The 25,264-nt window shown below is 42.6% G+C and overlaps 1 protein-coding gene across 1 annotated transcript in view; it reads left to right on the plus strand.

The window, feature by feature from the left end:
* Window positions 1–1,259: 1,259 nt before the first annotated feature.
* Window positions 1,260–25,264, plus strand: part of LOC149525441 (uncharacterized) — a 39,736-nt gene continuing 15,731 nt past the window's right edge. The window contains 6 exon segments of the mRNA XM_089776016.1: window positions 1,260–2,577; window positions 3,202–3,388; window positions 4,359–4,412; window positions 5,324–6,705; window positions 6,798–6,860; window positions 19,482–19,665. Coding sequence (XP_089632142.1) covers window positions 1,260–2,577; window positions 3,202–3,388; window positions 4,359–4,412; window positions 5,324–6,705; window positions 6,798–6,860; window positions 19,482–19,665 — 3,188 coding nt within the window.

A 25,264-nucleotide genomic window follows, 5' to 3' on the forward strand; every position in this document is an offset into this window, starting at 1 on the left:
ATGGAACATTTCACAGATATCGGTTCGGTTGCGAAGGCCTTGGTTACGCCCCAGAGTCGGGGGAGGTGGCTGGTCAGTTGATCAGGCCTGCAGCGCACACGCACGGTGGTACGTGTATTGTGAAGGATAAACTTAACTTTTGTCAATATGACCCCTGCTGTTAAAGTCTGGTCTTTGTAAAGAGGTACGTGCTTGAGCACAGGTATACAAAAGGAGGGGACAGGTGAAACTGGTTTGAACCTGTTGTAAGGCCTGCAAAATGACAGTGAGGGGACAAATGATGATTGGAGGGAATTTGGTGCAAAGGGGCATGACCTGTATATGCATGCAATTGTAAGTGGTCAGTAAAAGGGGGATAATTACCATGTAAGAAAGTACAAAAGACCTTGCCTTTTGTTTGGGCATTGCAGAAACTTTGCAGAAACTTTTTTTTTTTTTCTCCTGAGTATCCTGGAGGTTTTTGCCCTGGAATGCATTCCTGAATAAAGCTGGTTGCTTAAGAAGGGTGTCTGGAATTGATTTGGTAGGGGTTTTGGGCCCCCATCCGAACCCTCGGATTAAATTCTCCGTCATTTATGGTGTCAGAAGTGGGATGGATCGGGACACCACGTGATTGTGACGAGCCGGACCGGAGAGACTGAACAGAAAGGCGCCATACAAATCGGTAAGAGATCCGTGTTAAAAATCTCACTGTTCTGTTCCTCTCTCCTTGTCCTGAACGGCTGCTTTCACTGGCGGTAAGCGTCCACCCTACGTTAAGAACATCCTTCCCAAGCAACTGTAAGTCTTTCTCTTTTCTTTTTCTTTATTTTTTTTTATTTATTTCTTTTTGGTTTTGAATAAGTTTGTTATAAAGGGGACTGTGGGAAGACACAGAAACAGGGTCAGCTCAGGCTTGAAGCTGAGAGGAAGGCAGGTTAGTGCCGGATTGGAACTGTCTTATAGGTAATAGGACAGGGATTATGGGGAATAAAGGATCTAAGATAGATCCAAAAACCCCATTGGGTAAAATGCTGCAGATTTATAGCCAGCCAGGGAAATTGCCAGCAGGTCTTAAGCTCAGGAGGCTGGCAAAGCTCACACACGCGTGGAATGAATATACTTATGTAGAATCAGAATTGCAATTCCCAGTTCAAGGTACCTTTCAATTAGAGAAATTAAATTATTTAAAGGGTGTCTTAGAGTCCAGTCACCCCTCCCAGATGAATTATTGGCACCTCTGGGATGATCAGGCCTCTAAATTAAGAGATAAATCCATAATGGCTAGCCTAAAGGACTCAAATGAAAAACTAAAAAAACAATTGGCAGAAATAAAGGAGAAATCTGACTCCTCTAAAGTTTGTCCACCTCCGTACGTTCCTACACCAAGCGGGCCCAGCGGAATCTACCCATCCATCTCGAAACCACCAGCTCCGCTGCCAGACCCACCTGAAGATCTATTGGACCTGTGGGTCCCCAATTTCCCGGCTCCCCTTCCCACCGACCTGCCCCAGCATCACCAAATATTGCTTACCGATCATTCAGCTGCATCAGCCCAATTTAAATCTCCCGCACATACTCACACCTCTGCAGGGGCAGTGGGGAATGTCAACCTGGCCAATAAAACTTCAGACTGTGAGCATACTCAGAGTCCAGTAATTCTGAAGCAGTCAGAAGTCTCCTCAAAAATGCTGCAGCGGACATTGGCAAAAGACTTAAAGGACCTGGGGTTTGTTATAACTAAAATAGATCCCGAAAATAACTCAGTGACTATAAGTAATGAAGTAAATAAGGATGTGATTATTGAAGTTGGACCTAAAAGTTTTCCTGGACTGTTTAAAGAGAATATTAATCTTTTCCCACTAAGACAATTTCCTAATCCAGCAGGGGGCGCCCCAGCACTTATCCACGTCCCCTGGACACCTAATGACATCATGAATTTTAGGCTTACTCTCCCAAAAATAAGAGAGGATCCTGTGGGCTTGCAAAGGGAATTGCGCCAGATTTTTGAAGTTTATCAGCCTACCCACAGAGACATTGACATGCTACTCTCGGGAATAATGGAACCCCATGAGAAGCAAGCTCTTTACACCCAAGCAAGGCGAGGCCCTGGGGATACTCCTGCCCACCTGGGTGAGCAATGGCCCCAAGATTTGCCAGGAATTCCTGCTACGGCTGCAGAACGTACCAGGCTAGCAAACGACCGTACAGGTCTCCTGAATGCAATTACCGAAATGGTTCCAGTGCAAACTGATTGGTCTAAAGTATATAACTGCAAACAGAAGCCAGATGAAAGCCCTGTTGATTTTCAGGCAAGGCTCTTTGCAGCCATGAGAAAATATAGCACCTTTAACCCAAATGATGCCAATATGCGCACTATGGTAGTAACCACCTTTGTGCAGAATTTAAGACCAGAAATTGGAGACAAGATTATTAATAATATGATTGGATGGAAAATGGAAACTACTGAGAAAATTTTGGAAGCTGCAACTCAGTTCTTTGACAACTTGCAAATAGAAAAACAAAAGAAAAAGGAACTTAAAAATACCCTAATGGCACTACAAATACAAGATTTACAAGGCCACGGGCAACCAAAAGGTCAGAGGGAAGGCCCAAACAGACCCCGGCGTGGCCCCCAACCTAATGATGTGTGTAATTACTGTGGTGGGTTTGGCCATTGGAAAAATGAATGCCGTAAAAGACGACAAACTAGATTTAACCAGGGCTCCAACAGACAGTCCGGACCATCGCCACAAGGACAGAGGTGGCCCAATACTAACCCCTTTCCAGCAGGTGCACCCAACAGAGACTACCCTCCGGAGGACCGACAAAGGATTAATCCGTTCTGACTATGCCCAGAGGTTATTGATAAAACATTGCAATGCTCTCTGTTACCTTCTGTCTCTCTTTCTGCTACACCTGATGCCTTAGTTTCATTTTCCGTTAATGGAAACAAACATGAATTTCTAATTGATACTGGTGCCTCTCTTTCCACAATAAGAGAGGATGAAGCTCCCAGTCTGGCCAGAACTGGAGAAATAGTAAATGCTGTGGGGGTTGGGGGAGTAACTATCCCCCATGCAATGAGTGAACCGTGTTCCTTAACCATTGGGCCTTTGACAGAGGAACATGCCTTTCTGTTATCTCCCAGTACGCCTGTAAACTTGATGGGTAGAGACCTGCTGTGTAAATTGAATGCTACAATTTATTGTTCCCCTGAAGGGGTCTTTGTTGATATACCCCATAATCAGGCACCAAATTTCCTCATGATGTTAACAACAGACGGACAAGGTATAAACCCAGACTCCAAACTGGAGAGTGTGGAGCTGGACCAGGTACCAACGTCTTTGTGGGCTTCTCACTCCAATGAAGTTGGGAAACTGTTAACAGCAGAGCCTGTACGGATCAGGTATAAACACGGCCGGCCTTACCCTCGAGTGTCTCAGTACCCCTTGTCCCAGGAAGCGGAGGAGGGCATAGCGCCTGTAATCTCCTCCCTGTTGGAACAAGGAGTGCTCATAAGAACGCAGTCTGTGTGTAATACCCCAATACTTCCAGTCAAAAAGGAGGGGAAATTTGATGATCAAGGGAGACAGATATATAGATTTGTGCAGGACCTAAGAGCTGTAAATCAGTTTGTTATCCCCAGATTTCCTGTGGTTCCTAATCCAGCAACAATATTGTCCTCTATCCCTGCAGGTGCTAAATGTTTCTCTGTCATAGATTTATGTTCAGCCTTCTTCTCCATTCCCATTGATAAGGATTCACAGTTTTTGTTTGCTTTTTCCTATAAAGGGGAGCAGCTGACCTGGACCAGACTTCCTCAAGGGTATACTGAAAGTCCCACCCTTTTCTCACAACTGTTAAAAAGGGACCTTGATTCAATTTCTCTGCCAAAAGAGTCTACCCTTGTTCAGTATGTTGATGATTTATTGATAGCCTCACCTAATCATGAAGCATGTAAAACGGATACTGTACATTTGCTGTGTGAATTAGCAAAGAGAGGTCACAAAGCCTCCAAGGCAAAGCTCCAGTTCTGTAAAGCAGAGGTTGAATATTTGGGTCACCTCATATCCCAAGAAGGGCGAAAGCTTACTGATAAACGCATAACCTCTGTTCTTTCTCTCCCTCGCCCAGTAACTAAGAAACAGGTTCGGTCTCTCTTAGGTGCTGCTAGCTATTGCAGACAATGGATTCCTAATTTCTCTGGTCTTGTAAAACCCCTTGTATCTCTGACATGTGACAAGGTGAAGGATCCCGTCCCGTGGACAGAGGAGGAAGAAAAATCCTTTCAAAAAGTGAAAGCTGCTTTGGTCTCTCCACCCTCTCTTGGGCTCCCTGATTATGATAAACCCTTTACTCTTTTTTGCCACGAACAGGATCAGGTCGCTTCGGGAGTATTATGTCAGCCATTTGGAAATCGCCTTCGTCCTGTAGCTTATTTTAGTGCTCAGCTTGACCCAGTAGCAAAGGGTTTCCCCCCGTGTCTTAGAGCTGTGGCCGCAGCTGCTGTACTATTAGAAAAAAGTCAATGCCTGGTATTGGGTCACCACCTGACACTTGCTGTACCCCATGCAGTGCAAGCTTTGTTGAATAAGACTAAGACCCAGCATTTGTCAATGCAAAGACTGACTAACTATGAGAAAGCCCTTTTAGGAGCCCAGAATGTCTCTATAGTACGCTGTTCTACTTTAAATCCTGCCACCCTTTTTCCTAACCCTACTGATGGAGAGCCCCATGAGATGGAACCCCACGATTGTTTAGCATTGGTGGACCTCACTTGTACCCCACGATCTGATCTAAGGGACATTCCTTTGTCCAATCCTGATTTAGTGTATTACACTGATGGGTCATGTAAAAGGGATGAAAGGGGAAACCTTATAAGCGGGTATGCTGTTGTTTCTGATCATGCAATAATTGAAGCTCATTCTCTTCCAGGGATAAAAAGTGCACAAGCCGCTGAACTAATTGCTCTCACTCGTGCCTGTATTTTAGCTACTGATCAATCTGTTAACATTTATACTGATTCAATGTATACTTTTAATATCTGTCATTCTGTAGGTCAGATTTGGAAACATCGAGGATTCTTAACATCCTCGGGAAGTGCTATTTCTAATGGATCCCTTGTTAATGACCTCTTGCTTGCTATTCAATTACCTTTTGCTATTTCTATTATGCATTGCAGTGCTCATACTGATAAAACTGATACTATATCAGTAGGAAACAGACGGGCAGATTTTGCAGCCAAGAATGCAGCTGCCAGTGGACCTCCAGCTCCATTTCAAATCCTGGTTGCTGTTTCTGTTCCCCTGACTCTAAATGATTTATCCCTGTTGCAATCTAGGGCACCTGAGAAGGAACAACACAATTGGTACAAAGCTGGGTGTCGTATTCAAGATAATAACATTTGGCTTTCACCAGATGGACGACCTGTGGCTCCTTCTACATTGGTGTCCCACTTGGCTACCATTACCCATGGAATAGGACATATGAACAAAAGGGGGGTAGCAGACCAGATTCTGAAGCATTGGTATGCGCCCGGGATTCACCAAGCTGCTGCTAAAATCAACAGCAATTGCGCTACTTGTCAAAAGTTCTCTACCCAGGGTGGAGAAAAGACTACTCTGAGTGCTCATACTTGGGCCTATGGACCCTTCCAATATTTGCAGATTGATTTTATAGAGTTAACCCTTTCCTGTGGGTTCAAGTATTGTCTGGTTATTGTATGTGTGTTCAGTGGTTGGGTGGAAGCTTTCCCTTGCCGCCGAGCGGACGCCACTACTGTGGTGAAGAAATTAGCTACTGAGGTGGTTACCAGATTTGGAATCCCTTTAAAAATTGACTCGGATAAGGGAACCCATTTCACGGCCAAAATCCTGCAAGATCTGTGTAGAGCCCTCCACATAGAACAACGATTCCATACTCCATATCATCCCCAAAGTTCAGGGCATGTTGAAAGGAAAAACCTCGATATCAAACGGAAGTTAAGCAAGATTATCTCTGATACTGGACTCAAGTGGCCACAGGCATTGCCCCTTGCCCTCATGCATATCCGAAATACCCCAAACCGCAAACATGGTCTCACCCCTCATGAAATCCTATTTGGGAGGCCAATTTTACTTGGATTTGAGCCTCCTGGAAAAATTAATCCTTCCCACTTGTCTGAATGTTATGACGAACTACTTCAATACTGTATACATCTGTCTAAAATTGCTTTTAGTCTCTCCTCTCAGGTTGCAGAAGCCTTACCTGTCCCAACTGATGTGCCTTGCCATGATGTGCAACCAGGAAACTGGGTCCTGATAAAAGAATTCCGGAGGAAAGACTGCCTATCTCCAAGGTGGAATGGTCCCTTCCAGGTCCTGCTGACTACCAACACGGCTGTGAAGGTAGCCGAGCGAGATTCTTGGATACACGCAAGCCACGTGCGCCGCACCGTTGACCCTCAGAAGTTGTGTGAATTTGCCTCTCCCGACATATCGCCTCCTACTGAACCTGTCAGCCCAGAGCCAGAAGAGAACGACTTTCTACCGCTTTCTGAGAAAGAAATCGAATCACTTCTCCTGAACGAGGGATATACATCATCGGAAATCAAAGACCTGGACCTCATTCACTACGCTCTCACTACAGGCCAGATCCCTTCTGGTCCTATTAGTCACGTTGACATTCCACAACAATCTGCACCCGACCTTGCCATTGACCCTACCGGCATTTTGTCAGAGGACGGTGGGTTTTCTACTTATAACCTCCGTCCGCGCAAGTGCTGAAAGGATTACAATCCTGCACAATGGCTAAACTCTTGTTCCTCCTTTGTATAGGCCTTATTTGGCTCCAAGGGGGGAATGGTATTGGTACTAATATCTTTCTGCAGCTGGCAGAAGGTATGGCACGAGCTGCAAACAAAACTAACTGTTGGGTGTGTGCCTGGGCACCACAAAGTGCGCATAGTGGATACCCAATAGGTGCCCTTCCGTTAAACAAAACTGGACTAGTAAGTGATGCATTACTGGAACAAAATGACCAAACTGTGTGGTTCAACCAGACTGGGTGCATCCAATTATCATTCAGTGGTACAAGCCCCCTATGTAGGAATCTTACAGGTACCACCTTTGTCGGGAAATCAAGCTGCACACACATTATAACAAAGCTGAATGGGACACATGTATGGCATAATGGTTCCACTATGTCTACCGCAAACCTTTGGTGCACCCTATTCAAACCAGAAATAACAACCATATGGGGAGGGACCACTAGTACAGACCTTTGCAAGGAAGGTAACACCACCTTTGGGAACCGAGCCATGATGACATATCAGTCTGACTCGTGGAACATGTATAATTATTGGTGGATATGCGGTACATTTGCCTATAAAAGGCTTCCGCAGAATGCCTCAGTGTTTTGTTACCTCGGTCTTGTGACACCAGCTATGAGAATTGTTGACACTTTGCCACCAGGGCATATCAGGAATAAGCGGGATGGGTCTTGGGAGAAAGCATGGAACTGGATAGAACAAACTGCCCTTGCAGTAGCTGAAACTACCATACCATGGGTAGGGCAGGCAAAAACAAATCATGATTTAAAAACAATGTCCTTGCTTATGGAAAAATTCATGAATACCACAGAAGGGGCATTAGGTGTGGTACAGGAAAATTTAAATGAATTACGAATCTTTACCCAGCAAAACAGACTGGCTCTTGACTATCTACTAGCAGCTCAAGGAGGGGTATGTGGATTAATAGGCCCAGAGTGTTGTGTTAAAGTTTCTGATGTGAGTTCAAACCTAACCACAAGGATAAAGGAAATCCAAACATTGTCTGTCCAGACAAAAACATTTAGAGAGCAGTTGCAAGACTGGAATCCTTTGAATTGGTTGGGAATAGAGTTAAGCGAACTCATGAAGAAAGTGGTGGGAGGAATATTGATGTTCCTTGTCTTAATATGCTCTATATACATAATGATACAGCTAGCCTTATGCTGTATTAAAAGGTGCTTACAAAAGATGGAAAATGTAGCAGAAAGCAAAGTACAACAGATGCTTCTGCTAAATGTACAGAACCCTCCCAAGAAAGACTACAAAGACACTTGCACGTTTGAGGATGAATGGGAAAGGATGCTTCAGATTAATTGTGATCCACAAGTGGATCAAAGGGGGGAATGAAGGATAAACTTAACTTTTGTCAATATGACCCCTGCTGTTAAAGTCTGGTCTTTGTAAAGAGGTACGTGCTTGAGCACAGGTATACAAAAGGAGGGGACAGGTGAAACTGGTTTGAACCTGTTGTAAGGCCTGCAAAATGACAGTGAGGGGACAAATGATGATTGGAGGGAATTTGGTGCAAAGGGGCATGACCTGTATATGCATGCAATTGTAAGTGGTCAGTAAAAGGGGGATATTTACCATGTAAGAAAGTACAAAAGACCTTGCCTTTTGTTTGGGCATTGCAGAAACTTTGCAGAAACTTTTTTTTTTTTCTCCTGAGTATCCTGGAGGTTTTTGCCCTGGAATGCATTCCTGAATAAAGCTGGTTGCTTAAGAAGGGTGTCTGGAATTGATTTGGTAGGGGTTTTGGGCCCCCATCCGAACCCTCGGATTAAATTCTCCGTCAATTGCAAAGACCTCCTAGAGCGAACTGTGCGCTGGGTATTTATCCCCAAATCTGCACATCGCTCTCCTGCACTTGCATATTACCATATATGGCCCAATGGTCACCAAGTGGGGGGGGGGGTCTGTGTCCCAGGGGCTGGGCTGAAACTGTTCAGGTTTCATGCGACCAGGTAAGCCCTGCAGTTCTCATGCCAAGGTGACGGGTGGGAGAGTCTGAGGCTATTTTCCCCTTTTCACACCTTCCCCTTTTCTAAAGGCAATGGTATGTAGTAAGGGTGAGGCCGGTTTCTCTCAAGGAGTCAAGAGCGGCCTGGCCAAACTTTTTTACTGGGGGGCAGTTTCTTTTCTCTAACATCTGGTTGGATGGTTAAAACACATTTACCTTTCATTCAATTCTTAATGACCTATCTACACCCTCAGGTTCTGCTGATGTTTTCACTACAAGTTGTATTTATCAATATGTTGAAATTTTTCAGGTCGGGGGGCCTTGTTAAAGTTGTTTTTGAGCAGTATTGTTCTTGCATCAAGATTAACAATGACATTTTCTTTGCTCCCATCTTAACCTTCAAGTCTTCTTCTTGCCCTGGACGTCACTGGGGTTCCTAGTGTGAGAATCTGAAGATAAGGTGTGATTGTTGTGACTTGCAGTTTCAATGAGGCACTTAAACTCAGAAGAACTCAGTGGGAATATAGGCTGTGTCCTATCTGCCCATCCCCTCTGCAATGCTTCACCTCTGCTGCTCTGGCTTGTAAAAAGGCTTGGTGGAATGTACTTTGTATGTTTTATAACTTTGTGTAATTTATGTTTTAAGCTTTTGGTCTTGTTATAATTTTCACAGTTATTGGGAAATTATGGAGGGAGGTCTGATAATTGTTTAATGAAGAAGTGGAGATACAAAGAGTTCAAGCTTTAAAGCTGTTAAAACACAAAGGCTGTGTCTACACTGGCACCCCTTTCCGGAAAAGGGATGCTAATGAGACACATCGGAATTGCAAATGCTGCGGGGGATTTAAATATCCCCCACGGCATTTGCATGAACATGGCTGACGCTTTTTTCCGGCTCGGGGTTTTGCTGGAGAAAAGCGCCAGTCTAGATGGGATCTTGCGGAAAATAAGCCCTTTTTCCCTTTTTCCACGAGGAGTAACAGTTAATTTGAACTAAGGAGTTAGTTCGAATTAACTTTTAACTGCTGCGTCTAGCTGTGGACAATTAGTTCGGACTAAGGGGGATTTAAAAATGGCAGCACCCGGGAACATGCAAATGAAACCAGGGATATTTAAATCCTAGGCTTCATTTGCAACTCCGGTTGCCCTCATTTGCCTACCTAGCTTGAACTAACGAGTTAGTGTAGGTACCCACATATAAGTACATATGGATATATATAAATGCACAGTGTGTGTGTGTGTGTGTGTGTGTGAAAAATAATGGTGCCCTATGGGTGGTTGACTATAGATTTCCACAGGACGGATACTTTTTACTTTTGGATACTTTAGTATAATTAAGATGTGATACTTTTGTACTTCTAGGCTACGTCTAGACTACAAGCTTCTTCCGAAAGAGAGAGTCTAGACTGCAATCACTTTCAAAAAAATGAGCCGCTTTTTTCGAAAGAAAGCACCCAGGCAGTCTGGACGCTCTCTTTCAAAAAAGCCCTGTTTGCCTTCAAGAACGCCTTTTTTCGAAAGAACACTTTCAAAAAAAGATGTTCTTCCTCTTAAAACGAGGTTTACTACAGTCGAAAAAACCGCTGTCTTTCGATTTAATTCGGTGGCAGTGTAGACGCAGGGGAAGATTTTTCAAAAAAAGGCCACTTTTTTTGAAAAAACCCTGTAGTCTAGACACACCCTTACTCAGGTAGTTTTCCAGAAGGATACTTTGACTTTTACTTAATTACATTTTCTTCAAAGTAGCAGTACTTTTACTCAGGTAACTATATTAGGTACTTTTTCCACCACTGGGAATGAGGATAATCAATGGAACACAGTAATATCAGAGTACAAAACATACTGGAAGGACAGAACAGGTTATGCTGGTTGGGTTGCACTATATGTGAAAGAAAAAGTAAAATCAAAAGAACTGAAAATCTTAAAAGAACTAAACTGTACCATAGAATCTTGATGGATAGTAATTCCATGCTCTAATAATAAGACTATAGCAATAGGGATATATTAGAGACAACCTTACTAGGATGGTGATAGTGACTATGAATGGTCAGGAAGATTAGAGAGGTTATTAAAATAAAAAAAACCACTCAATAATAATGGGGGATTTTGACTATCCCACACTGACTGGATATGTATTACCTCAGGACAGGATGCAGAGATAAATTTTCTTGACATCTTAAATGACAGATTCTTGGAGCAGCTAGTCTTAGAACCCACAAGAGGAGAGGTAATTCTGAATGTAATCCTAAATGGAGCAAGGGTCTGGTCCAAGAGGTGAATATAGCTGGACCACATGGTAATAGTGGCCATAATATAATTATATTTAACATGCCAGTGGTGGGGAAAACATTACAACAGCCCAACACTGTAGCATTTGATTTCAGAAAGGGGAACTACACAAAAATGAAGATGTTAAACTGAAATTAAAAGGCACAATGTCAAAAGTGAAATTCTTGCTAACTGCAAAGTATTGTTTAAAAGTTTTCTATAATAGAGGCTCAACTTAAATGTATACACCATTTAAAAAAAACCTTAAAAAGCCCCAAAAGAGTGCCACAATGGCTAAACAACAAAATACAAGAATCAATAAGATACAAAGGCATGGTTTAGAAAGTGGAAGTTAAATTCTAGTGAGGAAAATAGAAAGTAGCATAAACTCTTGCAAATGAAGTGTGAAAATATAATTAGGGAGGCCAAAATAGGATTTGAAGAACTGCTAGCCAAAAACTCAAGAAGTAATAGCAATTTTTTTAGTACTTCAGAAGCAGGAACCCTGCTAAACAACGATCGGGGCCACTGGATTATCAAGGTGCTAAAGGAGCATTTAAAGATGATAAGGCCATTGTGGAAAAACAAAATGAATTGTTTGCATCAGTCTTCATGGCTGAGGCTACCTCAAGACTGCAAGCTTCTTTTGGAATAAGATTTTCTGGAAAAGATCTTTGTCCAGCTTTTGGACACCACAGCACACTCCTTGCATGGAGCCGGAGCTGCCTCTGGGCATGCGCTGGCCACACACTGCCATGCTGCAGTTTCTGCAGCGCATTCTGCAGGCTGCCTTTATGGTCCTGCAGGAGCTTGACAACAAGCTTAACACTGAGACCCTCTGCCTGTGTGCGGAAGCAAGGCCCTTGCAATCGCACCTCCCCGCCCCGATTGAGAAATGCTTTTGGAGGCTGGACACCAGTTCTGACTGGTGGGACCAGCTGGTGATGGAGCGGTGGGACAACCAGCGGTGGTTGTACATTCCTAGCAGTGGAGGCTTGGTTCCATCATGCCCCCCACAGCCCCACCAACTACCTCTTTTCTGCCCTTATATCGAGGAGGGGAAGGAAAAACCACAGTTGATGAAGAAAGCAGCAGACTCTCCTCTGGGCCAAATGGCGGAAAAACCTCTTCCAGGGAAAAAAAACAGAAGAAGGTATGCAAATGTGAGTGCTATTTGCATACCTCTTCTGAACCGCACCCTCTCCACCCCCACAGTGTAGCCGTACCCATACAAAATGCAATTTCAGTTGATATGATTGTATCTTCAGGCATCAAAACTGCTGTGTATACAATTAGTATATTTAAATAACATCTGAGATTGAGATAAAAGGCAGACAGCCTTGATCCATTATCTTAAAACTCATTATTTTGAAACTTTGCTTAGCTGATATCTTAAGTTCAGTGGATTAGTATCATGTGAGGATAATATCTTTTATTTAGGACACTAAATATATTTACAGTATGTGAACTTTTATATGTGTATCAGCAAACTAATTATCTATTGCCAATCAGCAAACTTAAAGCACTGTTAAACATTTACTTCATATTTATCAGTGTAAGAATGTATGTCTTTTAGGGAATGGTTTGAACTTCAATCAAGGTCATGGACTATTTCAGTTATTTATTTGGTTTCCTCTTCCTTAAAGCATGTTAACATTTCTTTACCGCGATTTTATTAAGGTTGGCTGAATTTGAAACATTTCAGGAGACTATATATAGGCTCAACAAAATCAGCATTTAAAACCATTCAGGAGAAATGAAATAAGGTAAGAATAACATATAATTTATGAGATAAAAATGCTATATAATTTGAAATATTATGTTTAATTGTGACTGTTATTTTTCCATTGCACTTGTTTATATGTGATCTCCAGAGTTTGAATGCCTTCATTACTTTTTTTAAAACTAGAAGGGGAATATTAAGAATTAAAATAAATTTCTTTCTGGACAGATTTTCAAAATTCTCTCTCAGCAACTCTCATTGAAAATCTGGCCACAAGCACAAAGGCTAAAAAGGGCTAGTGGTTTTTTTTTTTATTTAAACAGATTAGGCCAAATTCAACAAAACCATCAAAAGGTGGTGAACTATTCTTTTCTGTGATTGATTGCATCGAAGGACAGCCATACCATCAGAGGATAGGTAATGCTTCCTTCTTTACCCTCTGTTAGTGCTGTCACTGAATTGTGACAAAGACAACTTCACTATTTTCAAGTGTATTAAGGGGAGTGTACCAGTGGACACCTCTGAAGGGAAATGTTGAATTCTCACTCTGTATCCCTTAGCATGCTCCCTTTTTAGCCAACATTTCCCACTTTTGCAGGAATAGTGGCTGTTTATTGCCTTCAATTTGAATGAAGGTACCACCTATTAAGGTGCACACTTGCTACCAGCGCACCCCAGTATATCAGGATGCATTGTTACTGGTGTCTTCATCAACAGTGTACCTTATAGACCAGTATTTATTACTCTTTTTTAATAAAGTACCCCTTTAAAAAAAGTATAAGTACCCCCAGTACCTACAGTTTTCAGACACACAATTTTTTTTCTACCATTGCAACACATTTGTTTAAACAACTTAATTGTAGCTGGGCAGGCGATGAAATTTTTGGGTGTAAAAAGTACAGAAATAATAAAGCATTGCAAAGCTTAAAACAAAAATTCCTTCTTCTCCAAATTTCAGTTGTGTTGATGTACCCTCCAGACTTCTCTCAAGTAACCCTAAGGGAACTTGTATCACTGGTAGAGAACCACTGTTATAGACCATCAGCCACTGTGCGCAAGTGAGGTTTCCAGCTGAAGAATTGTGGTGGTCAGATCCTTTTGGGGATAACAAAAGCTCAAACTAATATCTAGTCTCCCAATAAATCAGCCTGGTTGAACAGCGATTACAATTATACAATTAGTCGATAAGGGGTCCGCTCTACAAAGCCATGATGGGGGTAGCTCCCAGAGCCAGCACAAGCCAGGAATGAGCAGTTTCTGGACTGCTGTGACTCTGCATTTTAAATGTAGCAAGAGCTGCCTGGCTCATGCTCGCTCTGGGACCACTGCGCCTCTGCATTTAACAGGTGGCTCTTACTAATGCAGAGGCACAGTGGTCCTGGACCAGTGTAAGCCAGGACTGATTGGTTCTGGTTCACACTGGATCCAGCAGCCTCTGATCTTTGTGGCCCAGACTGGTAATGGGCAGGGACTGCTCCGTCAGCAGCTCCTGTTTGCTGTAGCCAGGGCTGACTGCAGACAGCAGCCCCTGCCCGTGGCAACTCTGGCCACTGCAAACAGGGGCTGCTTGGTGGCAGCAGCCCCTGTCTGTGGGCAGGACCAGCTTCCCGCTGGGACCCCATGGACAGGGGTTGTGGTCAGAGCAGCCTCTACCCTCAGCGGGCCTCAGCCTGCCATGGGCAGCGGCTGCTTTGCAGCAGCCGCCCCTATTTCCCCCACTGATGCCTCTGATAGAGACTGTGAGGGTGGGGGGCAGGCGGCACCACTGAAACAATGCTGAGGGGAGAGCCAGATCCCCCCAACACCGGCTCCTATTTCCCCGCTTTCTGCCTTTTATACAGAGGCAGCAAGTGTGGGGGGAAGTGAGCAGTCGACTACTAGCTTACATCCCTACTCATCACTTGGACTGCCTTCCTCAGGGATTTGTTTATCTGCAGGCTCTGGCTCTGGTCCCTTCACAGAAGTCCCTGTGAATCCTTTCAGAAAGAATTGTCTCTTTGTGAGGCTCAGGTGTCCATTATGTTATCTCCTAGTACTCCTTCCTGCATCTCTGGCTGAGAAACAGCTAATTAACATTGATCTCAGGCAATTTAACAGAGCAGATGATACGAGGCTCGATCAATAAAGAATTAATGGAAGACAACATAATTAATGTTAGTCTAACAGGTAAGTGATACAAAGCACTTGGACTGCTTGGTAAGCTTGGCATAAGAAACCAATATGGGTTATAATACAGATAAATGGCATATGTACATCTGGGAACAAAGACTGTAAGCCATACTTACATGATGGGGGTCTTTATTCTGGGAAGCAGTGACGCTGAAAAATATTTGGGCATAGTGGTGGATAATGATCTGGACATGAGCTCCAAGTACTACAGTATGGCCAAGTCTAATCCTTGGATGCATAAATAGGGGAATCTTGTGTAAGAGTGGAGAGACTATTTTTCTGTTTTTGTCACTGGTGTGAGTGGCACTGGAATTCTGGGTCCAGCTATGGTGTCCACAATTCAAGAAGGATGTGGATTAGTTGATGAGGATTTAAAGGAGAGCCATGATAATGACTGAAAGATTATAGAACCTGTCTGATCATGATAGATTTAAGGAGCTCAATCTAGTGAAGTTAGCAAAGAGAAGGTTACTGAATGACATGATCACCGTTTATAAGCATCCACACTGGGAACAAATATTTAATAGTAGCCTTTTCAATCTAGCAGAGAAACATGATCCACTGGCTGGAAGTTGAAGCAGGACAAATTCATATGGGAAATAAAGGATGCATTTTGAACAGTGAGGGTAATTAACTATTGGAACAATTTATTAAGGATCATGATGGAGTCTCTGTCACTAGTAATTTTAAAATTTTCTATAGGAAAAAAAATTGCTCTAGGAATTATTTTGGCAGAATCCTGTGGCTTGTGTTGTACAGGGGTCCATACCTAGATTATCATACTTTCTGGTGCTGGAATCTATTAATTAATTATGGCACAGGTGAGAACTGTATCTAATTGGCTATCTGCACCTCTCTAGCCTGTAATGGTGTGAAGCCCCATCACATAAATTCTTCATAATTTGTCGCAACATGGTTGGGTTGCTAACATTTTGGAGGACAGGATTAGAATTCAAAACCACATAGACAAATTGGAGAATTGGTCTGTCATCAACAAGATGATATTCAATAAAGATGAAGTACTACACTTCAAAACCAGAAATCAAATGTGAAATGACACAATGGAGAATAATTAACTAGGTAATAGTACCGCTGAAAAAGATGTGGGGGCTATAGTAGATCACACATTCAATGTGAGTCAATAATATGATGCAGTTGCAAAAAAGTCTACTATCAAGCAAACTGACAAGTAGCAATCTGGTCACCTTGGTGAATGTGCATGTTTGAGATTATTCAAGCTTTGTCTGGATGTGTGTGATTATGCCAAATTCAATTTATGCAAGAATATTTAATCAGAGACTTATACTTTCATTTGAATCATATGACATCTAAAAGTGTATTTTGCAGTTCAAGAATAGATTTGAAAAAATGACAGCAACTGGAGATGAAATTGCAATAGTGGGGATAGGATGCAATTTTCCCGGAGGTAAGTTTTGAATAAATTCATAGCACGATATTGCTATTATTCAATTGCCTCTTTGTTTTATTATGTGACAAGATATCTACAGTAAGTTTGTGCTACTGTGCATATGTTGTAATGTCTACTTTTGGGGAGTTCTGTGCCACCGTGCATGTGTATAATTCATATGCTGCATATAATGTTGTTTCCTGCAGAAAATAACTTTTGGGAGAGTTTCTGCTTTTCTGTCTTTTGCCCACAAGGAGATGCTGTGGCACTAGAATAGAGCAACTGCAAAGCTCCTTGGTGGGAGCAGCCCTAACTGCCAATAGGCAAGCAGTTGCCTGCTTGGCAGAGCTGTCAGGAGATTGGGAAATGGCCAGCATGGGGTTGGGGGGATCACAGTCTGGAGTGCATATGGGCTACTGTGAGAGGATAGGCTGAAGCAGGGGCTGAATGGAAGTGGAGGCACTGGGACACATGGGGACAGACACATGGAGATGGAGAGTGGGTACTAAATGGAAGTGGAGGGTGTCAAGGCTGTTCCCCACTATGGCACTTTGAGTACTCGAGGTGAGAGACTGCAAGAAATCTTAAAAATACTCTGCCTCTAGAAGCTTCTGTTTTAAAAATTCTCCAAGATCACAGATTCCCTGACCTTGGGAGATTGGGTGGTGGCAGCCTAAGGAAAAAGCCCTTTCTTCTTGAACCCAGGAAGAAAGCATTTGGGAACTTCTTCCAGAGGAGTACCCCAATCCCTTTTACCACAATAGAGCTGGGGGGGGGGGGGGGGAAGTAAAGCAAACAAACAACCTGTAATCTCTGATAGCTGATCTCTCAGTTTTAGGCATGCATACATATTATCTTCCAGCTCACAAGAATTAAATTGCCTTAAAAAAGATTATTTTATTAACAAAACAAAAGAGATACTTGGTAAAGCATACTAGATTGCTAGGTGTTATTGAGCAACTAAGAAAATAACAGATTAAAACACAGAGAAATTGTATCCTTGGGATTAATCTTAATGATAGTATAGGAAAGGTCACGTGGACTCAGCACAGAGGAGTTTAACCAAACCACAAAACAAAGAAAATAATCTGATCTCATCTAAATAAACATTCCCTATCTACTAACATATCTGTACTTCAAGTTCCAGTCCATTTCTATGCCCACTATTCTCTGTAAGCAAAGTAGTCCTGCTTGGTTCTATTCATCTTGTTCCCCTGGTTCCTGGGTTAAAACACCCACAAAAGAAGAACACAAGCAAGGTACCTTTGAATTAAAATCTCAACACTTTCTCCCATTGGTTCTCCTGTCTCCTTGCCAACATTTCCTAGATACCTGAGTTTAACCTTTAGTTACTGAATGCTGGAATGTTTAGAAAAGGACAGCACTTCTCCTGTCCCTCACAGAGGGATACATGATGATACAGAGAAGCGATACAAGTGCACATGGGGTACAGGGACAGGGGAAGATGTGCCTGACTGAAAGAGAGACTAGAGATCAGCCAGGGTCTGCATGGGGGAGGATCCCTAACTGTCACTCCATGCACCTCCAAAAAAACCCTAGGCTGTGTCTAGACTGGCATGATTTTGCGGAAATACTTTTAAGGAAAAGTTTTTCTGTTAAAAGTATTTCCACAAAAGAGCATCTAGATTGGCAAGTGCCTTTGCGCAAAAGATTTGCTTTTGCACAAAAGCATCTGTGCCCGGTATAGAAGCGGTTTTGCGCAAGAAAGCTCCGGAGGCCATTTTCACCATTGGGGCTTTCTTACGCAAAAAATTCCTGTCCCTGTCTACACTGGCCCTCTTGCGCAAGAACACTTGTGTAAGAGGGCTTTTTCCTGAGTGGGAGCATCAGAGTTCTTGCGGAAGAACACTGACAATCTTACATTAGATCGTCAGTGTTCTTGCGCAAATTCTCACATCCAATTTAGACAGATTTTGCTTTTGCGCAAAATCTTGCCAGTCTAGACGCACCCCTAGTGTAAACCTCACTGCTCCAGGAAGTAGTGTGACTGTGTCTAATTTCATGTCCTTTCTGCAAAGCATTGAGGTTCAAGAGTTTCTCAGTTAAATGATTATAAGATTTTACATTACTATTATTTTTTAGTGCCTAGGAGCCCTAGTCATAGATGAGGATTCCATTATGCTAAGTGCTGTGCAAACACAGAATAACAAGGCAATCCCTACTCCAGTGAGGTTAAAATCAAATATAAGACAAGGAAGAACAGATGGGAACAGATAGAGATATGTAAGTAAAAGGAAACAGTCAGACGATATTGATCAGGATGATAGGCTGTGGCCTTAGCACTCGAGCAGCCTAAACAATAAAACAACATGGGTAAAGTAGCAAATAACTGACAATAGAGTCTTATAATGGGAAGTGTCACTAGAGGAGATACTACCTGGGCAGTCTATAATTTTATTAGCCCTCAAAGGATAGAAAGCACAATACAGTATGGGAGGGGAAAAAAAACCAACTACACTTTTATGGATTATCTACAACTGTAGCTGTATATCTGGGAAGATAAAATTTGAACTTTACCCCCAATAAAATACCACGTAGCCATATTTACAGAAGCAAAACAAACAGTGTAACCTAGTATATGACCATGAAACTTATATTTGAAAAGAACAAATATGGTACATTACAGTGAATGATGAGAGGCCACATGACAAATGTTTTATATCTGTGTAAAGGCTATTGACTTTAATGAGGTTAACTTATATAAAAACAACAGTGGACAGGATAACACATACTCTGATGCAGAAAATCAAGTAGTTTGTGCACATAGATAAATACTGAATTGTGATCAATATATATTGTACATGTTTCGTGGCAGATGTGAATGTCTCTGATGCTTTTAATAGCTACTGTAGTAAAATAGCTATATCATTAATAACTAGGAAAAACATCCCAATATGTCTCAAAATGGAGAAAACAGGATTTTGTGAGGTTTGCTTTTTTGTTTTGTTTTATAAAAACTCAGAGCAAGAAATAACAGAAACACTGTTTGCAGAATGTTAGTTTCCTTGTCACTGGGGAATTTTCATTTTGTTATCTCCAGGAATTTAAAAAAAGAGAGAAAGTAAAAGTTTATATTTATAATTACAGAATATGTCTAAGAGTTTCTGTGTTTGGTATGTGCTGCTGAGGGGAAAAAACATTTAATTTAGCTTTAAAAATATTGATGCAACAGGGGAGGGAATCGACAATTTCTGGCGAGTACTGGTGGATGGCAGAAACTGCACCACAGAAATAACCCCAGAAAGATTCAGTACTGCAGAATGGTATGATCCAGATGAAAACAAACCAGGAAAAATGTGCACAACACGAGCTGCTCTCATTGATGGGTAAGACTATTTCTATGCTAAATCATTAGCTAATTTTCTTTGGTTAGCTATTAAAGCATGAGCCTGTTTGTAGTGAAGTCATTAACATTGTCTTAAAAAGAGCTACATCTGAGAATCTGGCCTTTTGTTCATAAGCTGAGCTGGTTGAAACACTGAATTTCTATCTCACAGTACATTTTGACATTTCAAAGTTCATGAAATTCTGAAATTTCTTTTTTGGAAAAATCAGACTGTTTTCATTCATGTTTTTTCAAAACAACGACAATAAAACAGGGCAGTGAAGCTTGACTGTATGGGGCTCCTTAGAAATCTGCTGCCTCGGTTCCACTGGAATGTTACTCATACTAAACTATCACAAATCCACAAATTCTGATTAAAAAGGAAATTTCACTGGATATTTTCCTAACCATCTTCCTTATGAAACATGAATGTGCTATATCTATATCTAATGTGTATTTCTAACTCTCTAGATATATTATTATTATCAATCATAATTTTATTTCTGTAGGTATGTGCTATAGCTTTTAAAAATATTTCTCACTTAATATTTTTTTCTTCCATTATTTATTTCAATTCTTTATACAGCTGGGTTTTTTTCTTAGTGTATCTCTCTAGGTATTTAATAAATATTCCATTGTAAAGATAAATATTTTTGGAGATGGTGTTTAACACAGACAGAAGACTAACACGGGAACAGCGATAATAGGTCAGACCAATGATTCATCTAGCCCAGTATCCTGTCTTCTGACAGTGTCCAGTGTCAGATGCTTCAGAAGGAATGAACAGTACAGGGCGAATTTGAGTGACCAGTTGTCCAGTACTGGCTTTCAGAAGTCTGGGACCACCCAGACCATCTTCACTAACAGCTTTTTATGGACCTATATACCATGAACTTATCTAATTCTTTTCTGAACCCAGTTATACTTGTCACCTTCAATTATTCCCTGGCAGAGTTGCGCAGATTAACTGTGTATTCTGTGAAGAAATACTTCCTTTTGTTTCTTTTAATCTTTTTGCCTATTAACTTATTTGAGTTACTTTGTCTTCTTTGATGGAGTAAACAACATTTCCTTATTTGCTTTCTCCACACAATTCAAGATTGTACAGATATTTATCATATTACTACTTAATCATCTTGTTTCTAAAATGAACATTCTCAATCTTTTTAATCCCTCCTTGTACACAAATTATCCCATGCCCCTAATACCTTTTGTTACCCCTCTCAGAACCTTTTTCAATTTTTCCAATTGTGTTTGACATGGGTTGACCGGTACTGTACTCACTATTCAACTATGCTAGCATATTGTGGATTTTTATGGTGACATTGTATTTCTTCAGTTATTTTTTCTGTTCCTAATGGAGCTTGACATTTTGTTTTTTTTAATGCTGTTGCACATTGAGCTGATGTTTTCAGAGAACTATTCATGATAACTTTAAGATCTCTTTTTGGAGTGGTAACAGCCACTTTAGACCCCACCATTTGGCATGCATATTTGGTATTATGTTTTCCAATGTGCGTTACATTGCACTTATCAACATGGAATTTCACTGGCCATTTAGTTGCCTAGTCACTCAGTTTTGTGAGACCCCTTTGTAATTCTTCAGAGACAGCTTTGCACTAATGTATCTTGCGTTATTTTGTATTGTCTGAAAATTTTGCCTTCTGGCTGTTTGGTCTCATTTCCAGATCATTTATTGAATAGAACAGGTCTCTGTATATATCCTTGGGGACTCTGCTATTTACCTCTGTTGAGGGGTATGCTCCCACAACAGTACAGGAAGTCCCTAACATCTGTTTTAAGCCCCCTTTCCCTGGGGCCAACATGACCCGCAGGTTCACTTTTAACTTGTGCCCCTCTCACAGGGTATATACAGCAGTATAGCACAGTCCAAAGCACAGGTCCCTCTTTCAGGGTATTTACGGCTTTGAGGCCTAGTCACCACATAAGCCCTCCAAAGACTAGGGAGCTGCCTGTTTGGGGTGTGTGTGAGAGAGGTAGGGGGACCTGGGCCCTCCCACTCCACCAGGTCCCAGCCCAGAGCCCTGTAGGCAGAGGCAAGTGCTGCTGCCTGCTCACCAAGCTCCCTGGAGGCTAACCTCCACCCAGGGCTACTTCCTACCACTCTCTGGGTATGTCTACATTACAGTGTTATTTTAAAATAGCTTATTTAAAAATAACGCATCTACACACAAAATGCATTTTGAAATAGCATTTTTCTATTTCAAAATAGTGCATCCACACTGAGCGGACTCTGAATCGCATTTAAGGCTGGCCAGAACCAGTTCTGGCAGGGCACCAGGTCAGGATTTACTGTGTGGGGCTGATGCCTGGGACTATCTGGGGTCTGTACTTAAAGGGACCCCCCTGCTGCCCCCCCCCCCGGACATCCAGTTCTCAGGTTTCCCTGCTTGCTTGTCTACCTTGATGAGGGACAGCAAAGCATTTTGTCTCTGCGTGCTCTGGCTGCCCTCACTCAGGACACCACAGAACTTTGCAACATGGAGCTCTCTGCTTCTCATGGATGCATTGCTGTGAGCCTGGTTGCACTTTCTGCAGGCTGCCATCCAGGAGGTCCATTGGGGGGCTGTCAGTATCCAGGAGGCGCTATGAGAGAGCTTCCACCCTGAGGAGCACTAAGCCTCCCTGGTCCCCACTTAAGGCTTGTGCCTCATTCCTCCCTCACATCCTTCCACTTACCCCTCCCTAGCCCCCCTTCCTAATGTCAAATAAAATATGAACACAAACGCTCTTTATTTAACAAAACTAGGGTTGGGGGAGGGAATGAAACTCTGGTGAGACTGGGGAAAGGAGGCGGGAAAGGGGAGAAGAGAGGGTGGGAGAGGGGAGGGGGAAACCTAGGTGGAGGGAGCTGGAAGGGGGAAGCAAGGGGAAGAAGCGGGAGGGGAAGCTCAGGGCTCAGGGTTGGGGGTCTCGCCGGGCCAACTCGATTTTCATGCAAACCTGCTCTTGGGTTTGCTTGTGGCCTTTGGTGGCCAGGCTGGCAGCTATCCTTCCATAGACAGCCGCATTCCTCCATCTAGTGTGGAGATCATGGACGTTGGGGGCATCCCCCCCAAACCTGAATAAGATCCGTGATCTCCATCCAGGACCAGGAAGGCGTTCCCCTTCTCCAGCCCTGGCAGGCTCCTGGGAGCTGGCAGACTGCTCCTGGGAAGGAGTGGAGGGCTGGCTGCCAGTGGCTTGCTGGCTCATGTTTTAGGGCCACTGGGTCGAGGCAGTGACTGCTGGCTCTGGGCTGGCAGTCTTGGAGCTGGCACAGGCACTGTGGCCAGAGTCTACCCCTTTAAGGGCTCCAGGGGGAGGAGGGAGTGGAGTGTTCTTGGTTGAGGGTGGAGTGGCCACCAGGGCTCCCTGGGAAGGCTGGAGGCCCCCTATTTCTAAATAAGTGTCTACACAGCACTTATTTCAAAATAACTATTTCAAATTTGGCGTTATTCCTCATAGAATGAGGTTTACCAAATTCGAAATAAGCACTCTGCTATTTAGAATTTATTTCAAAATAGTGGTTTGGCTGTGTAGATGCTAGGAAAGTTATTTTTTAATAAGGGCTGTTATTTCGAAATAACTTTGCTGTGTAGACATACCCTCTGTGTGTTGTTCGGTCTGTTGGGGCTGAGGCTGCGGCTGCTCAGGCAGCGGCCGCTGCGGCTGCGGCTGCGGCTGCGGCTGCGGCTGCTAGAGGGATAATTCGGGAGTTCTGGCCCGAGCTCCTTCCCCTCTGGCAGTCAACCGCAACTGAGTGGCTCCCTGAGCTATTATACTCTGCCTCCCCTGGGAGCATGCCCAGCAGGGCTGTGGGGGTAGGGACTTTTCAGCCAGCTGGGCCAGGGCAACTCTCCCCATCACAACCTCTCTCAATGGGAAAACAAGACCAAAGTCTTATCCTTTGTCTCCTATCTTTTAACAGATTACTGAGCAGTGGGAGGACCTTTCTTCTTATCCCATTACTGCTTACTTTGCTTATGAATCTTTAGTGTGAGATCTTGCCAAATGGTTACTGAAAGTCCAAGTACATTATATCTATTGGCTAATCCTTGTCCACATGCTGGTAAACTTTCTATATTCATCATTAAGATTTGTCTTTGAATTTTTAAAAAAATATCATTTTTCTTCTAACCACCTCTTTTTGTCATAGTGGCATTTTTTGGTCTTCTTACTTTTTTTATTTTGGGTTATACATTTAGTATGAGACTTGATTTCATTCTTCTGACTTTTTTTAAAAAATGTTGTTTAACTAGTGTCCTGATTTTTATGTAGTTCCCATTTCTGAAGTTAAATGTGCTGTAATGGGTTTTTTTGTCATTTCCCCCAGTACAAGGATATTAAACTTAATTAATTATGGTCACATTTGTTCTTGATAACTTGGTATATCTGTTGCTTACCTGGCATGCTACTTTGTGATGTGAAATTTTCCTGGAGGAACTGTAATTTAACAGGGTCTTTGGCACCATTGAAAGGGTCAAATCAGAGCAAATTGCTTAGGACCAGGGCTACTTACAGCCCAAGATTGAAGTTCTCCTGTATAAGGCACCAAACCAGTCACACAGAGCACTCCATCTTCCTCACTGGCTAACAACAAGTCTCATAAGCACTCAGGTTACGTCTAGACTGCATTGCTTTTTTGGGATTCCGTCCAAGGAATGCATCTGCTTTTTCGATAAAATTTTCCAAAGAATGGACGCGCTCTTTTGCCATCCCTGTAAACCTTGTTCTATGAGGAATAAGGGATGGTTCGAAAAAGCACTTTTCCACAATTTGGCATCGTATAGACATGCCAAATTTCAAAAGAGCCTCTTTTGTAAGTAAATCAAAAAAAGTTATGCTATTTGCTTAAGTTAACTTAGAAGATAGCTTAAAAGTCCTGGAGTACATCCTATGTTAGGATGAGTCAATGCTCCTTCCCGGCTCTCTGTCCCTAGCAAATGTGCTTCTGGAGTGGAAAGCAAGAGTGAAGACCAAGATGGAAGCACCCCCAGGATACTTTTATAACCTTGCCTATCTGGAGGGAAATCCATTGTTTTCCTGGGTGATGGTGCCTCCCTAAATAAAGCTGATCACATGATCCACAAACCAGTCTATGTCCTTTATAGGCAAGTAGCCATGGAGTATCCAAGTATGTCCTTCTCAGGCAAGGGGCCATAGTGTGCTCCTCAGGTGTCAATCGGTAACCCTTAAAAGCCATTGTCCATGCAACATGCACTGGACCACCACTCCTCACAATAGGTGTTTGATGCCTACTTTACAAGATATGAGTAGCACAGACAGAATTAGCATAGCATAAGTGTTCATTAGATGCCTCACATGGCTCACTTTGCACAGAATTTGGGGCAAATACACAACAGTGAGTGCAACAATGATCTGTCCACATTAAAATCCAATAATGTGACAGGGATACAGTGGCTTAGCTCATAATGTAATCACTACAGGCAGTCCCCGGGTTACGTACAAGATAGGGACTGTAGGTTTGTTCTTAAGTTGAATCTGTATGTAAGTCGGAACTGGCGTCCAGATTCAGCCGCTGCTGAAACTGACCGCCAGTTCTGACTTACATACAGATTCAACTTAAGAACCCCGAG

The sequence above is a fragment of the Pelodiscus sinensis genome, chromosome 2 (genome assembly GCF_052426305.1).
Source record: "Pelodiscus sinensis isolate ZL-2025 chromosome 2, ASM5242630v1, whole genome shotgun sequence".
Lineage (NCBI taxonomy): Eukaryota > Metazoa > Chordata > Testudines > Trionychidae > Pelodiscus > Pelodiscus sinensis.